The following is a 16,437-nucleotide window of genomic DNA, read 5'->3' on the forward strand; positions in this document are numbered from 1 at the left end:
GAAACAGACAGGAAGGCACTTGGTGAATTCTGTAGGCAGATAAACGAGGATAGAGACAGTCGTGGAGTGAGGATATTCAGAAAAGTGGGCAGGCAAATAGATTAACAAAGAAGAGATGGGACCGTGAGACCAAAGAGAAAAGACAGGAGTACAAGGAGAGGGCATGTGGGGTGAAGAGGGAGGTGGCAAAGACCAAATAGAAAGTTTGATGAGTTGGACGAGAGGTTTGACATATGGAAGGGGAACAGGAGTTGTGGAAATTGGCCAGGCAGAGGGGTCGAGCTGGAAAGGGTTTGCAGCAGGTTAGGGTGATAAAAGACAGAGGGAAGTGCACTGATAAGCGAAGAAAAGGGGCTGAGTAGATGGAGGGAGTACTTTGAGGAGGAGATGAATAAAGAAAATACAGTGCAATACAGTGTTTTGCAGTGATGAACTTGATTCTGGTGCAGAAAACTGAAAAACAGTAAATGCAGTGCACTTGTGTCGCGCTTTATCTACACCATCGCGGTGCCCAAAGCAGTTTACAGAGGTTCACCTTCAGCAAATCACGCGAGGCACCGCAAGGCCCACTGGGAGCAATTTAGGGTTGAGTGTCTTCCACAACACACAGTCTGAGCCTGGATTCGAACCACCGACCTGTCTGCTCGCCGAGCCAAAGCCGCCCCAACCTATACCGTGGAACTGCGGTTCACAAATCGAATTTGTTCCACAACTCTGTTCATGAACCAAGACGTTTGCTAACCAAAGCAATTTTTCCCTTTAAAATGAAGAGAAATAAAATGAATCCCTTCCAGCCCCGGAACCAAGTCGCCTTCGCCGGCGGCTGCAGATGCCTTGCAAGGAGCAGATGGTGAATGGGTTCTCCGGTGGCGGGGAGGGGCAAGCGGAAGGGCGCTTGCGACGGCTCTGGGAGTAGGCCCCTCCAGTGAGCGCTCACCGGACACTGCCGGAAACACTTTTCAAGGGTTCCTAATAGCACAATCACTTGCACTTTTCACTGACTTGGGAGCCATGCCGATGGCTAATTTACAGCAACAAACAAAGATACCTGAAATACTACTTGACGCACGGAGCAAATGTTAAGGCTGTGGGTGAGAAAGCGCAACTTAGCGTTCCACGTGGATACTGTGAACTGAAACATAACTCATTAACTGATGCGATATTTGTCTGAACATTCTTGAACATGGGCGTTCGTGAACTGAGGTTCTGCTTTACGCTTTAAAAATATGAAATAAACCCAAATTAAATAACTCTAAATACAGTTAAACTGCTAAATCAGACAGAGTTTGAATGCTTTATCTATAAGCATCTGTAATTCTGTTCTCCCCGCTCTATTGTGCTGTAATCCAGCAGCAAGGGGGTTAAATTGTGTGCAGTGGGTGAACTCAAAGGAACTGGCCTTCACGTGGCTAAGTCGCTGTTGCTATGGGAGAGAGGCCAGACAGAGCAGAAAGAACTCCCTCTCTCTCTCTGTCGCTCTCTCATGTTCCAATTCTCTGTCTCGTTCGCTCACCCTGCGACACAGCAACCCTAAGAGAGCTAAGAATAATCGCTATACAACGCGTTCTCCTGCATTCTGCGTTTGGGAGAAAAAAAAACAACAAAAAAAACAGTAGTCACTCTCTCACTTGAACTCTCTCAAACAGCAATCGCGCCTCACTGTATCTCTGAATCTAGCCAGCTATATCCTTCATTTTGTGTTCCTCTCTATGTGTGCCTTCATTTTTATCAGTAGGAAAACAATGAATTGTTTAAGAACAAGGACGGGCAGATACGAACATTGTGTTTGACTGAAATAATGTATCAGTAGCTCCAAAATCTGGGCTCCAGTACACGAGTACAATTATTCAATCAAAGATGAATGTATATTAAATGTATTATTTGAAGCCATCAAACAGTCGAGTCTTCCCTTCACAACTTTATGCTTACATGAACATTGAGAGACGTCTCAAAAACAGGTGAGGTAACATTGCATTGACCATGACTCTCCCAGATCAGGTAAGAACAGGTTTCCCCCACACATCGATGGACTGTTTCGCAAGACTTCCTTACATGAATCAAGCAAGAACATTGGACAATTGTTTCGTCAAATCCTTTGGGGTGAACTCAATGGAAATGTACTAAAAAAAAAACAAAAAAACGCTTTTTCAAGAAGCAGGCAGTTCCAAACCACTTGTGGCAGCATCCACGCTACTCGAATCAGCCACTAACATTTATAAGGAGCCATATGAACAAGTGCTCCGTTTCGTCGAAAGATGCCGACTGGAGTTCCAACACAGCCAGCCTTTTACGGTGCAGAGTCGCTCTGCTGCCGCAAGTGTGTGCACATTGCAAGGGCACCGAAGAGAGAGCAGGGAGTGAGGAGAAGGGAGAAAATAAACATGGTCGACGTCAATGTGCGCTGTCGGAGAGTTGACGTTGATATGTCACACTACATCGTAGGTGTCAAACTCAAGGCCCGGGGGCCAGATGTGGCATCATTTTTATGTGGCCCGCGAAAGCAAATCATGCTCATCAACTTCTGTGATTTTTGCTCAAATCTGTATCCAAATTGTCATAATAACAATGTTGAGATATTTTTCCGTTACCAAACCCTTGTTCTACAGTAACTTAAACAATACTTGAAAAAAACTATTATCCCTGTCTTCTGATTTCAAAACTAGTTATCCCTCAATTTGTTCTGTAATGGTAATAATATGATTTGGTGTTTAAACAATTCACTGTTCTAACGGCCCTCATAACTGCAATGCGGCCCGAGACAAAAATTACCGGGCACAGCCTGAAAGGGTAACGTGGGTCCCCCTTCCCATGTGGGAGGGGCCATAGGGTTTGGGTGCAGTGCGAGCTGGGCCGTGGCCGAAGGCAGGGACCTTGGCGATCCAATCCCCGGCTACAAAAGATGGCTCTAGGGACGTGGAATGTCAACTCTCTGGCAGGGAAGGAGCCCGATCTGATTTGTGCGGTCAAGAAGTTCCGACTAGATATAGTCGGGCTATGCCTCCACACACAGCTTGGGCTCTGGTACCAGTCCTGTTGAGAGGGGTTGGACTCTCTTCCACTCTGGAGTTGCCCACGGTGAGAGGCGGCGAGCAGGTGTGGGTATACTTATTGCCCCCCCGGCTCGGCGCCTGTACACTGGGGTTCACCCCGGTGGAAGAGAGGGTAGCCTCCCTCCACCTTCGGGTGGGGGGACAGGTCCTGACTGTTGTTTGTGCCAATGCACCAAACAGCTCTTCAGAGTACCCACCCTTTTTGGAGTCCTTAGAGGAGGTGCTGGGGACTCCATCATTCTGCTGGGGAACTTCAATGCTCACGTGGGCAATGACAGTGAGACCTGGAAGGGCGTAATTGGGAGGAATTGCGACATGCTACGGTGTAACGATTCTAATTCAATCGTTTTACATCCTTCCCTCTTCAAATGTAATGTGTACGTAAATAAATCATTTTACAATATCACGAGGCAGAAGAAAAGAAACTGCGGAGGAGTCCCATGATTATTTTATTTATCGTTACTTGGCTGTTTCTTAACCTGCATTCCCTTTAAGAGTGTTCCAGTACTTTTTATCGATAGTTAGAATAGCAGCAATTGCTAACGTTCTAACTTTAAAAAATGATGACAATAAATTCTGTTAAATTAGTGGACAATTTCACTAGTTTGATTTTTTGGGGTATTCCTGCTTTCACCTCTTTGCCCCACCTGTACGGTCAACCTTCCTGCAATGCCGCGAGCTTTTCCACAATACTGCAATATTTCTCGTACCGTGAGATTTCATACTTTGATAAAACCGAAAACCGAACATTTGAGTACACCTGACCGAACAGGGCAAGCTCAAGTTTGCCACGGGAAAAGGTTTTTCAAAATTAACTTGGAGCCTGTGGACGATACAGTACATACGTATCGGCGAGTACTTGGTAATAGTGTTTTGTAAACAAGCACTCCACGTGCTTGCACACTCACTGCTTGTTCTCACTGGGGAAACTGTTCATCATTCTTACTCGACTTTTGTTTTCAGGGAAACAAGACCGCTCTTCCATCTGTCCATCCATCAGCCATCCATCCATCCATCCATCCATCCATCCATCCATCCACGTGTGAATTGGAGCCTATCCCGGGTGACTTTGGACAAGAGGTGGGTTATATCCTTGAATGGCTGCCAGCCAAATCAAATACTCTCGTTTGATCAAAAACATCCACTTTGAGGCCAGTTTTCAAATATTTGTTTGCACTCTAAAAAAAAAAAAAAAAAATACTGTTGTTAAGTAAACATACAGAAATCCCTTTTTCAATGAAGTTCATTTCCAGGTTATTTTATTTTCTTGGGCTTTTTCTCCATGGCTGCTTCTGTACTTCAAAGCATGTCACTGCTGATGTGCACTGCTTACAAAAAACAAAGTGAGCGGTCAGAAATCGTCACGGACGCAAGGACTGACCCATTGAAGGACTTAACAATACTTAAATAATATTTCCAATGAAAAGTGAGCGTTTTGCACGTCGTCTGGAGTCCGGGCTGCTCGTGAGCTAGTTTAACGTGCTGCAACTCTTGACGTTCACGTAAGTAAGCGGCAAGTGCTTCCTACCATGTCAATCACCCACAGCGTTGATAGTTAAACAGCTGCTAAACTTGTCACCGGTAACAAAAAAGGTTTTCTCGCTCTTCGCATCAAAATTACGAGGGTGGCAGCAAGTGTGTGTGTGTGTGTGTGTGTGTGTGTGCGTGTGTGTGTGTTGTCGGGGGACCATAATGCAAATAAAATGAGTACTGTTGGCCGGAATCATGCTTTTAAAAAAAACATTTCAGTGCAGTCCTGTCTCTTTCCCCAAGCCCAACATCTGACCGCCACTCTCTCATATATTTACGTACACGCACACACACGCAGTTGCCTTCATGGACCCACACACTATCGGAAACCAAAGAACGAAAACAAAATGCAGGGTTGCTTGTTCTGTCCGTCCGTCTGTCTGTCCATCTTATCAGCTAAGAATCTTTAGAGACGTGTACTTGAGAACGCTGTGCTTGTTTACATGTTTGGGTACTGACTGTATTTGGCATGTCAAGTTTGCACTAAGTATACTACGGCGTATACTACCAAGTAATGGGTACGGTTGATGCCCTGCGATTGGCTGGCGACCGGTTCAGGGTGTACCCCGCCTCTCGCCCAAAGATAGGTGGGGTAGGCTCCAGCACGCCCAGGACCCAAGTGAGGATAAGCGGTACAGAAAATGGATGGATGAGTACTGTGGATAAGTGATATTCCTGCCACTTGCCAGCTGCTGAAAGTAACGAAAAAGTGACTTGTAATCTAACTTAGTTACGTGTGAAATCAAGTAATCATTAAAGTAACTCAATTACTTTAAAGCTCAAGTAATCAGTCAAGCCTAGATCAGACAACAGGATTTTAGCCCCAATATTAGCCCGATTAGTTATCGCGGATCGGGCCCGACATATTTTGTTGGCAACAACAAAACCTCTTTTCGCGTGTGTGAAAGAATTCGTTTATGTTTAAAGCATATTCACATTTGGTAGAAATTCGCCCACGCAGATTTGTGGACGAGACAAGGGAGCTGTCATTTTCCCCACTTACTCAAGGAGACGTGTAACTATGCTGTCTCTTAGAAACTGTTCGAACAACAGGAAACGATCTCAGCGTTTTTCTGGTGCACCTTCGCATTTCGGTAAAGTTCCACTGTGTTGCATCCTGCTTTGCTTCAAATAAACAGCGGACGGGGGCAGCAATTCTTTTGACAGTCTTGGTGAGCGCTCAGCCAGTGAGTTGCTCTGCTGTCCCTCTGCGAGCAGAAAAGGACAATCTTGGCTGGTGTCAGTTCACTTCGATACAGTCCTCAGGCTTGTCTCAGTTGTTTTGAAGAAACTTCTCTGACATTCTAAAACTTGGTCCTTCGACCCGGATGACAACGTCTTCTCTTCGGTGGATGATCGACGACGACTGAAAACGGTGCACCGTCCGAGTCTCCAGGAGACCCGGAAAGTCCTCCTTTCCACGAGGCCAGTCCAAGGACATCTTCCGCCAGGAGAACACAAACGTGTCTCAACCAACGGAGAGATTGTCACAGGTCAGTGTTCTTATAACACAGGCAAAATAGCACAGAATAACTATTGTCGAACGACTAGTATATTTCCTATTTTCAAAAGAATTAGATAGTCTGAAGATCGCTACTTCCGAAGAGAAACTCTTAGTTTCAGGACACAGAAACTGATCAGTCTGTGAGAATGAATGTCCAAAGTTTGGGAAATCTAAAACTGACCAAGGGTTGTGAGTAAAAAAAAACCAGGAATACCCGCTCCGAATTGGGAGTAGAAGCTTGGTATTCGACCCGAAGTCAGGCACCTTGAATTTTTCCCGAAACTGAGGAACCATATCTAGACACCTATATGAAATAAGACCATCAGAAATGGCGGCAAAGTTAACCAAAAAATCCACTTGTCCCATTTTCCGAGGCTGAAGTAAAGGAAAAGTGCCGTTTGGCTGAAATTGATTACAAGGGTACAACACAATTCACCGGAAAATGGCAGAAAACGTACGGATTTTCTGGAAATGTAGACAACTGTGAAGAATTGGACAAACTTCTCAGTAAATTATCTCTCAAAGACAGACAGAAGAGAAAAGACAACACCCACGGTAAACAGTGGTTTTGTCGTAAGGCCCTTCTTGATAGGACCAGACAAATTCGAAGTGGTAAGACTGCAGAAAAGGACAATCTTGGTTGGTTGTGAGTTCACTTCAATGCAGTCCTCAGGCTTGTCTCAGTTGTTTTGAAGAAACTTCTCTGACATTCTGACATAATCCACGACCAACGATTTGGCCCTACGATAGCCCTACCACACCAAAATGAAGAGTCTAGCATGTTTGATTGTTTTGGGATGTCTTCCGTGTAGTGTGACATATCAACGACAAGTCTCCGACAGCGCACCATGACGTCGACCAATAGGATTGCGTGTTGTGACTGGCGCTCCGCCTCCCTTGCCAGCCGTTGTCAACGTTTATTCACACGCGCGAAGCAATGTTTACCGAAGATTTAGAGCATGACTGGACAGAATGCCAGCGTGTTTACGTACAAACATTAGTGCTAGCACTAGCTTGATACGCTACATCACATTATGTTGTCTGCTTGCGATCCATATTGTATTAAAAGTATGTGACCATACCTCAAGCCCTTCTTGAATGGGCAGCCCGCTCCTAAGCATGTTTTTTTATCCATTCAGATTTGGCAGACTTTTTAAAAACACTCTTCTCTGCCGTGTGTTAAGTTTACAAGATGTTTTTTTGAGCCTCTTTAGTGGGTCTTTAGTGGTGACCCAATGGCCCGTGACCGGTACGGCGCTGTGCTGGGTCACCGAGACGCTACAGACGCTGGCCTGGCCAGTACAAATTTCATAAATAAATACGATGAAATCAACACAATCAAACATCTGTTGTGTGTTTTGCCATTTGACTGTTTATTAGAGAACAGCAATTTGTGCAAAAACAAAAAAAATTGTGTGTGCATTCAAAACTTAAGCAAAGGTCAAATTAAGTTCGCTTCAAAAGTTGATGTTAGGGTCATTCTGAAATTTCCCCCAAAACCCCAATATCCTTAACTTTTTGTCAGTATGACAGTGGATCCCACGCCCTGTGGTGCAAAGGCGCCGAACCCGACCGAAAATAGTGAATTTCTGCAAGTACCGGTAACTGAAACCCCTGAAAGAGTTTAGAATTGTTGTATTAACGGTTTACGACAAACACTGATCCCAAGACACTTTAATGGCATTTTAAATGCTTACAAACATCTTACAACATTGCTACACTCCCTTAAAAAAAAAAAAAATGCAGTACTTACGACTTACTGCTAAGCACATGCACAATGTACAGTACCTGCACATACATGTCAACAATTCTGATGATGATGATGTTGCTGTTGATGATGATGATGAAGAAGAAGAAGAAGATGAGGAGCAGGAGGAGGAGGAATTACTGTGGCAGCGCAGTCTGGTGTAAAACATTGATGGTGCCGATGGTCCTGCTTCTTCTGCGTTGGTGTTGTCAAGGCTTTGCTTTAAGAATTTTTGGTTAGCGTGGCATTCCTTCTCTCGAATGATGGAAGCCGACCAAGGGGATGTTCTTTTTTCCTGCAGTCCATTGTACGCACAGCCAAGGAAGATTCCGTCCTTCTGATGCACTTATCTCGCACCAGCCAAAGCGTTTTAGAAAACTCCATGGTACGCTCTGGCACCTTATGGTTGTTTCAATTAGAGAGGTCTGTTGATTGACCACCGTTGAAGACGCTACAATACAATACAATGAAATATCTTACTTACTGTTGACAGGACGCAAACACAAAAAAAAAAAAAAAAAACCAGAAAAAACCTGATAGCTGTGCTTGTTTTCATGCTAGTTAAAACTCTGGATGAATGGTTAAGTTCCCTGGTTTTGGGTTGGAATGATTTTCTTTTTTTTTTTTTTTTTAAATCACCTCTCTAAATATCATTTATGTGGTTGAAGGAAAACATAACTACAATGCAAATTTCACCGCTGCAATGCGATGAGAATACAAAGTGTGAAAGCACAGTATCCCAACAGCTGTTCCGTACTAGGCTGTAATGTATTCCCAGGGTTATCCTGTGAACCTATAGGAGACTTTATGGCTGACTTATGTAGCGCAATGGAGCTCTGTGTGTGTGTGTGTGTGTGTGTGTGTGTGCATGTGTGAGAAGGAGAGCTGGAAAGAGATGGGGGAGGGTACATCCAGCAAGTAGCCGAAGCGAGCGGGCAATTCAGCCCATCCTGGCTTCACATTACATTGTTTGCTTCGGCACCAGAAAACAAACCCCTCACTCGGCGTATCCACTTACAATGCGAGCCTAACGCCTTATAAAAACGTGCGGCTGTCACATGGCAACACTGCAGTTCAATTTGCTTCCCTGAAACTCATTCGACCAAATGAACTGTTGATTTACGTTTATTTGGATTGGATGCTGCAGAGGAAACGCCAACAAGTGCATTTGTTGTACAGATTAGACTTGATATGGGAATGGACTTCCAATGTTCTTTGTTCACAGAGAGAGAAAGGATAACATGTAATGCGACTGTCATGGCAAGCAACTCATTCCGTCATTTGAACACATGATTAAGCCCCTTCCTTTATTTCTGACTCATTTTGCGCATAGTACATCATGTTGCACTATGTTGAAGCTGTTGGTGTGAAGCCTTTGACGTACACTATATGACTTTTGAAAACGGGTTTCAAAACACCTTTGTGTAGTTTACATGATTATTTGTGAAACAACATCCCTAATAACTTCCCCTAAACGTTTTAGCTGGTGTTCACGTGACAACAAATTTGGTGGACTCGCGTTTATACGACCGAGGCTAATGATTTTATTGGGTCTTCTATAGCCCAAATTTGGACTCCTTTACCACTAGGTTGAGCAGCAAAGCATCATGGATGATAACATTCACCAGATGTTTCTTGATCCACCGAAGAGTGCAACAGCTGGGGGGGGTCAGAGGTTATGCTAGGCCAAAGTGACTGAGCGGCTAGCGGTCTTCCAACTGAATTCGGCAACTTCCAAATTAGAAACAATGTGCGCTGATCACGTAAAAAAATATCTGGAACCAAACTGCATGAAACCGCTATACAGCAGTGGAGAACCATCCGGAAAACAAAACAAACACACCCAACACCAACACAACACTCCCACTACCTTTGACCAACGCACAACACTGTGTTTTAAATACTGCCGCTATAAAATGAGCCTCAAAAGCGACAACTGTCAAGTTTTGTTTTCTGCTGTCGAAGGGAAACGTACGTCCGTGAGATTAACTTTGAAAACTTGATGGCGATGTCATCGTTCGGCAATCCTTTTGTTAGGCAGTGGCAAAAAAAAAAAAAAAAACATTTGACATGTTGTCCTAAGGTTGTGATCAATGTTGCATTTTGTATTTGCATTTCAACCATGACTTAAGCGTCTATACAGCACAGGTTCGCGGTCAGCACGCATACACTCACACACAAAGCGTGGAGAGTAACGAAAAAGGATGTTGCACTACTGGTACTGGAAATGCAACGGTTGTTGTCTTACAGTCGCTGAAGCTACATTAGTGTAGCAGCAGAGCTAACCGAATACCCCACATATTAAAATGACGATATCAACAATAGAGGGTAGTGCAGTTTCCGATTTTACGACGCACTGCAATATATATCGTAATAACGCGCAGCTCTACTTGCGCTTAGGAAATCAATTCGGAGTTGCATTGACGGCGCAACGACCCAAATGTACTAAACATAGAATTGCCAATACGGTACACCGTCAGAAATTGCTAAAACATCCCTAATATAAATTCCCACTCCCCCCTTGCGAAATCACATTCAATTTTTACTCGCATACACATGATTTGCTACCATTGTGTGTAACCTACTTTATGACGGGATATTTCAATGAGCCATTGCTCTTAAACTGACAAGCAGAGTGTTCGATTTTTTTTTTTTTTTTTTTTTAACCTCACTGCTGCCATTCACAAGCCAACACATGCTCATACGTGGCGTCGAAATATCTTGCTGTGTACATTGCTGCACTGCAACGCCCTGCATATACGCTGCTGTCATTTTCTGCTGATTAGCCACAGCGTGAACGGAGGGCCGCAGCCGTGAAAGCAAACTAGAAGTGGAGCCACTGTACGCACGCAAACATACAAAGGAGAGTGTTATGGAAAACAAAAGGCTCCTGGAGGCAAGGCCAGACAATCTTCTCTTTCCATTCACTGTCGAACAAGACGATTACGGTGGTTATGGAATATGGGAGGTTGCGAGGTTAGAGGTATGTGCATTTTTTTTTTTGTGATTAGTTTCTATCAGCGAGTAGTTATATTTACAAAATATCCCCGAGTTTATCTTTGCATGATTGAACACGGAATATTACAACTTCGAAACGAGCCTTTGTTTGTTCACAAAATTGGTTCTGTAAGTCACGTCAATTGGCGTAGCATCCAAATCACAACAGATGCTACGTCAAGGTATTTGACATTTGGAGCAGGTCTAGAACCCTGCTACTACTTTATGCAGTGGATATCAGGTTGAGTTGGAAGTGTTGATGGAGACTTGAGAAAAAAACATGTAACATATTGCTTGTGTTCAACTTCGAAGCCACAAGCGTGCCGCGGTACAAGATTCCTTGCAACAGGACAGACCGAGCACAGGCGGTATTCAAAGTATCCTTCAAGGCTTTCGTGTGATTAAAGATTAGCATGGGAATGCTCTACTGTAAAGATTAACTGGGCCTGGATAGCCCAAACACTTATTTTGAGTCATTGACTCTCTTTTAAATGGGCCGTTGTCAACTTCAATTACCTCATGAGATTTAATAAAGTACATATATAGCTATCGAGCTAGCTATCTATAAAGAGGGGGGGGTCATTCGCCACCTTGTGATTACAATTCAGAGGGCTATTACTCCTAGGTAATAAATAGTCTGCAATATTCGTGGTACAACTGGCCCATCTAACCAGAGACCCTTGACAAAAGCTAGACAGCTTGGCTTGACACACTTCTTCCAATCTAATCGCCAATCCCTCTACACTGTATTTACTAAACTCGTTAAGCCTCTTGCTAATGAGAGGCGCCCCATTGTATGGCATTAAACCAGAACACGACTCACCGTCTAAATCACAGCGCACACAAGAACCGATTGTACGAGAATTAGGGAAGCTCGGAGTGTTTGTCGCATGATACAAACAACATACTGTACATTTGAGGAACGACCGTGGACATGAGAGAATACACTTGCAATCCTCATAGCTGAAAGGATGTCGGGTTTCATCCATTCTGGATCCCATTTCAGCACACCAAATGATTATCAATCCAACCTGACGAGATGTCTTGAGTGTTCATAGGTAGGGCAGCATCTATACCACAGTTTCCTATCACACCCCCGAAAATGTTATTGGATGACTCGACATTGCGAGTGTGCACGGGTGTCTATTTATATGCGCCCCGCGATTGACTGCCGATCAGTCCGTGGTGTACCACGCCTCTCGCCCAAAGTCAGCTGGCATGGACTCCAGTTAAAAGCTCATTCATGGTCGACACGGGATACGCACACCAATATGGACAGAGTCCAATATTATGGTTCATCGCCTGGAAGCTTACAGAAACTCACGAAACAGTGACTAGTTGCCCAGTAATTGTGCACACCGATCGAAATAATTCACCACACTTGAGGTGTTTATTAGCGTTTCGCCACTCGTGTTCAATGCTCCAGACGGGATAGCGGGAGCTCTGTGTGTGAAACACTTGGCCTAAATAGGGATGCTTTGACTTGGCTAATCCCCGTTTCTATTCAGCGTCTAAACGTATGACGCACAGACTTCGACAGGGGTTTCCTTTGGGGAATGTGCTTGTATTTTCACAGTGAATAGAACTACGCAAACAACAAGCCGCAAAACCGTCCCCTTCAAAACCGCCCCCACTACTCGTACGACACAACAAACTCACAAGAGTTGAGCCTGTCTGCTACGTTGACTGTGATTTTGCACGATTGTAAATGGCTTCCGCCTTCACCTTATCCACAGTTGTAAGAAGAAAAAAAAAATGTGCTCTTCGCTTTAATCGTCAGGGAACTTAGAAGATTTAGAGCAAGCCCTCTGGCCAATTACATTTCTGAATGTTCTCTCCAACACAATTGAGGCATGGAAGTAGGAAGTCAAGGACATACAGAACGTTCAAAATGTTCTGATCTAAAACCGATATAGAAAATGTATGGGTGAATAATCATACTTACCCATCGTGAATGATATGAATCGTTTATATATTGTTACTGTCTGACGATAACCTTGTATGTTGACTTATGACAATTTCAGCTTGTGACACTCAGAAACCAATGAAGTTTTCATCATTCTATGTCCAATTTAATAATGAAATGGGAACACCTCTCAATCACATAACGTTTAACATACTGTACGTGTATTTAAAAAAAAAAAAAAAAAAAGTGTAGACAGGAAGTTGCAGATGAATAAACAAAACCATGTTAATGTCAATAACATCTCCACGGGAGAGGTGACAACGAAATGACATTCATCCTTTGAAAATGATCAAATCCAAATTTGTGGCCCAATGCGAGACAAAAGCAATCGGAACAAAAGAAAACAAGGTTAACAGTGAGAGACGACTGGCTGTGCATTTGCCAGCAAAGGGCTTGTCGGGGCAAATATTTCATTCTTGTTGCTGGTTTTGGCCTGTTAACGCCGTGTGACAATCCCTTCTTTTGGAGGTGAAGAAAAGTATTGCCCACATATGACTGCACGTTTTCGAGATTCAACACATTGCAATGGAGGGGGGGGTCTAAACAAGGTGATTTGAGATGCGAGGCAATATTTCAGGCGACAAGTGCCCATTGTTCGGCCTGCGGCGAGACAGTTTGATGGGCTTGACGAGGATATTCGGAAGGGGTCTTGGGTCCGAGCAGGAAACCCAATCTCGATCGAATAAGGGGCTAAATCGGGAAAGCCAACCCCCCCCCCCCCCCCCATATACCCCCCCCCCCCCCCCCCCCCCCGGTCAGCTGATTCGCAGCATACAGCAGATTAAAAGCGTTCAAGGCGCTCGGTAGTGAAATTCCTTCACATGCTTTGCAATTGCAGCTGCCATCTGAACACGACAAGATGCGGCGGCTTGTTCATTGTCGTTCATTTCGCCAGAAAGCGAAGCTCGCCCCTCGGACTCACGGCTGATTGTCTTCTTCCAACACGTCATAACATATGCACCGTTTTTTGGTAGACCACCGTTGGTTTCTGTTCAATAACGCGCCCTTTCCACGTTGGCCTGCTTTGTGGTGGTCTCGCAAGCAAACTTTATTTGCCGAGACGTGTAAGACGAAGTGCACACACACACACAATAATGTCTGCCTTACTACAACTGCATTGCTGGCCAGCCACCGACCACCGACATTTCGCCCAGTCGCGTTGCATGTTACAAACAAGCGCGGCGGCGGCGGCGGCGACGGCGGCGGCGGCGGCGTTTTTTTTTTTCCCTTACCGTCAGGTCGAGATTGTCACTGCCTCGATGGTTCACAGCTCGTATGACGCCGGACCTCCACGGCCACCGAGCGATGTCGCCGATTTCTGGCGGCTCGTCCCCGCCGACGCAGAGGAACCTCTTCCCGACGAGCTCCGGCCGAGCCTCGAAAGCCATGGCCCTTCGCTGGCCGAAAAAAAAAAAAAAAAAAAAAAAAAAAAAAACTTCCCAACTACGACGCCCTTACAGAGCAGCTTATTACGACATTAAAGAGCTCTGAAGGACGCCACCACCCGAAAGAAAAGGAACCCAAAAAAACGAACGCAATTCGCTGCTAGAGGGGCAAACAACCCGTGGGATTTAAACGTAGTAGTCTCCAGTCTCCACCCGCTCGAACGTCAGTCCCTTTTCTCATGGCTTGGAAAAAAAAAAAAAAAAAAAAAAAAAAAAAGAGAGAAAAAAAGAAAAAAAAAACGCTGGAACACTGAACCGCATCACAGCTCCAATTCATGCTAGTGTTTCTCCGCTGGATAGTGAAACATTCCCAGACCGCAGCACGATACTGTCCCTCCGCCAAAATCCGCGCTATTTTCCCCCAATCTTGGCTCGTCTGCCCGCGAACCTAATAACAATACTTGTACGTGCTACAATCACACCTGCTCGATTGACCGAGACGACTATACAAAACGACCCGATGACGTGTAAAGCCAACAGAAACAGAAACATTGCTATACAGTATTCGGAATGATGCAAAGTATTACAGTCTACATATCATTTCATTTCTCAAATTCCACCATGGAATTAGCATGCATATCTATCCAGCTCCTCTGTTACTCTTTACAGTAGCTAGCATAGATAGCTAGCTAGCTAGATAGATAGATAGATAGATAGATAGATAGATAGATAGATAGATAGATAGAGATTTCAAAATAATAATAATTTTTCCAAAATAATGCAAGCATTTAAAAAAAAAAAAATGCTACACTTACTTGCACGTTGTGCCAATTTGGTAGTTCACGTAATTTGGATTGCACATTTACGAGATTAATAAAATGGATTGGGCCAACTGCCTTGAACACAGGCACCAATTATTAGATTAGTTGAAATATTTTTTGGAGCTTTGTACAATAGTGCGCAGAGGTTTAGATTACCAGTTGGAAAAAAATATATATATATGAATGCTGACTGAAGTAGATTTCTGCTCCACTGTGGTCCATCGATGGCATCCCAGACAAGCCGTGTGACCAGAACATCTCCACTGGGAATCTCCCGAACACTGCTGCAGACTGCAGCAACCGCCTTCATGAATAACAAGTAGCTACGAATCCATCACCCACACCCATACGCACTCTCGTTGCACACAAAGCGTGCACATATCTGCATGCAGTCGCAAACACGCACATCACACGTAAAGGGCTCATGGCACGCGTGTCGGCTCATATCTAATCATCAACATACGAAGCCACGCTCGAGCTCACTGTTTTTCTGATTCAAATTCATTTTTTTTTTTCTGACGATAAAGCAGTGATTCCCAATTTTAGTGTGCTGTGAGAGATCATCAATTATGAGAAAATTATTATTTATTGACTTTTAAAATATATATATATATATATACTTGGTAGTTTGGTCATCTACTGTATCTATGCCAGTGACATATAGCGACAGGCAGAACAATCAAAATATTTTCAAAATATAGCACAGTTCCCAGGTGTATTAAAGCTTCAATACGCAACTTTTCAAACTGCTAGCGATATTTGAATGTAGCTTCATTTGCCGCCACCTTGCGTCTTTCCAGGAAGGGACTAATTCGTCACGTATAACAAAAACTGTTTCTTTTGAGTCCAGTCAGAAGACCATTACAATAGTCAAGTCTGCCTGAGGTAAAAGCATGGATGAGCTTCTCCTGGTCTGCTTTGCACATGCAAGCTCCGGATATGTTCTTCAGATGGTAGAAGGCAGTTTTAGTTATTGATTTGATATGGCTGTTGAAAGTCAGGTCAGAATCTATCAGAACACCAAGATTTCGGACTTGGGCTTTGTTTTCTTAAAGCGAGTGAGTCCAGGTATTTGCTAACAGCGATCCTCTTTTCTTTATTGCCAAAAACAATTGTCTCAGTTTATTATCCCAAAAACATGCAAGGTAGGTGAATTGAAGACTCGAAATTGCCCGTAGGTGTGAATGATTGTTTGTTTATATGTGCCCTGCGATTGGTTGGCGAGCGGTTCAGGGTGTACCCCGCCTCTCGCCCGAAGATAGGCGGGATAGGCTCCAGCGCGCCTGCGACCCCAGTGAGGAAAAGTGGTACAGAAAATGGATGGATGGCTGGATGGATCTCGACGCGCCACCTTGTGGTACAATCTATTAGTTTGTCTGAGATTTTGAAAAGGTGAGACTCATTGTTACACTTTTGAACACATAAAAAAAAAAGCAC

The 16,437-nt window shown here is 44.2% G+C and overlaps 1 protein-coding gene across 1 annotated transcript in view; it reads right to left on the bottom strand.

The window, feature by feature from the left end:
• The window catches only part of jmjd1cb (jumonji domain containing 1Cb), a 100,817-nt gene extending 86,411 nt beyond the window's left edge, over positions 1-14,406 (bottom strand). Inside the window, exon 1 of the mRNA XM_061756678.1 lies at positions 14,027-14,406. Coding sequence (XP_061612662.1) covers positions 14,027-14,182 — 156 coding nt within the window. The 5' untranslated portion in view covers positions 14,183-14,406. The remainder of the gene's footprint in view (positions 1-14,026) is intronic.
• Between the last annotated feature and the right edge of the window lie 2,031 nt (positions 14,407-16,437).

Source organism: Phyllopteryx taeniolatus, chromosome 19 (genome assembly GCF_024500385.1).
Source record: "Phyllopteryx taeniolatus isolate TA_2022b chromosome 19, UOR_Ptae_1.2, whole genome shotgun sequence".
Lineage (NCBI taxonomy): Eukaryota > Metazoa > Chordata > Actinopteri > Syngnathiformes > Syngnathidae > Phyllopteryx > Phyllopteryx taeniolatus.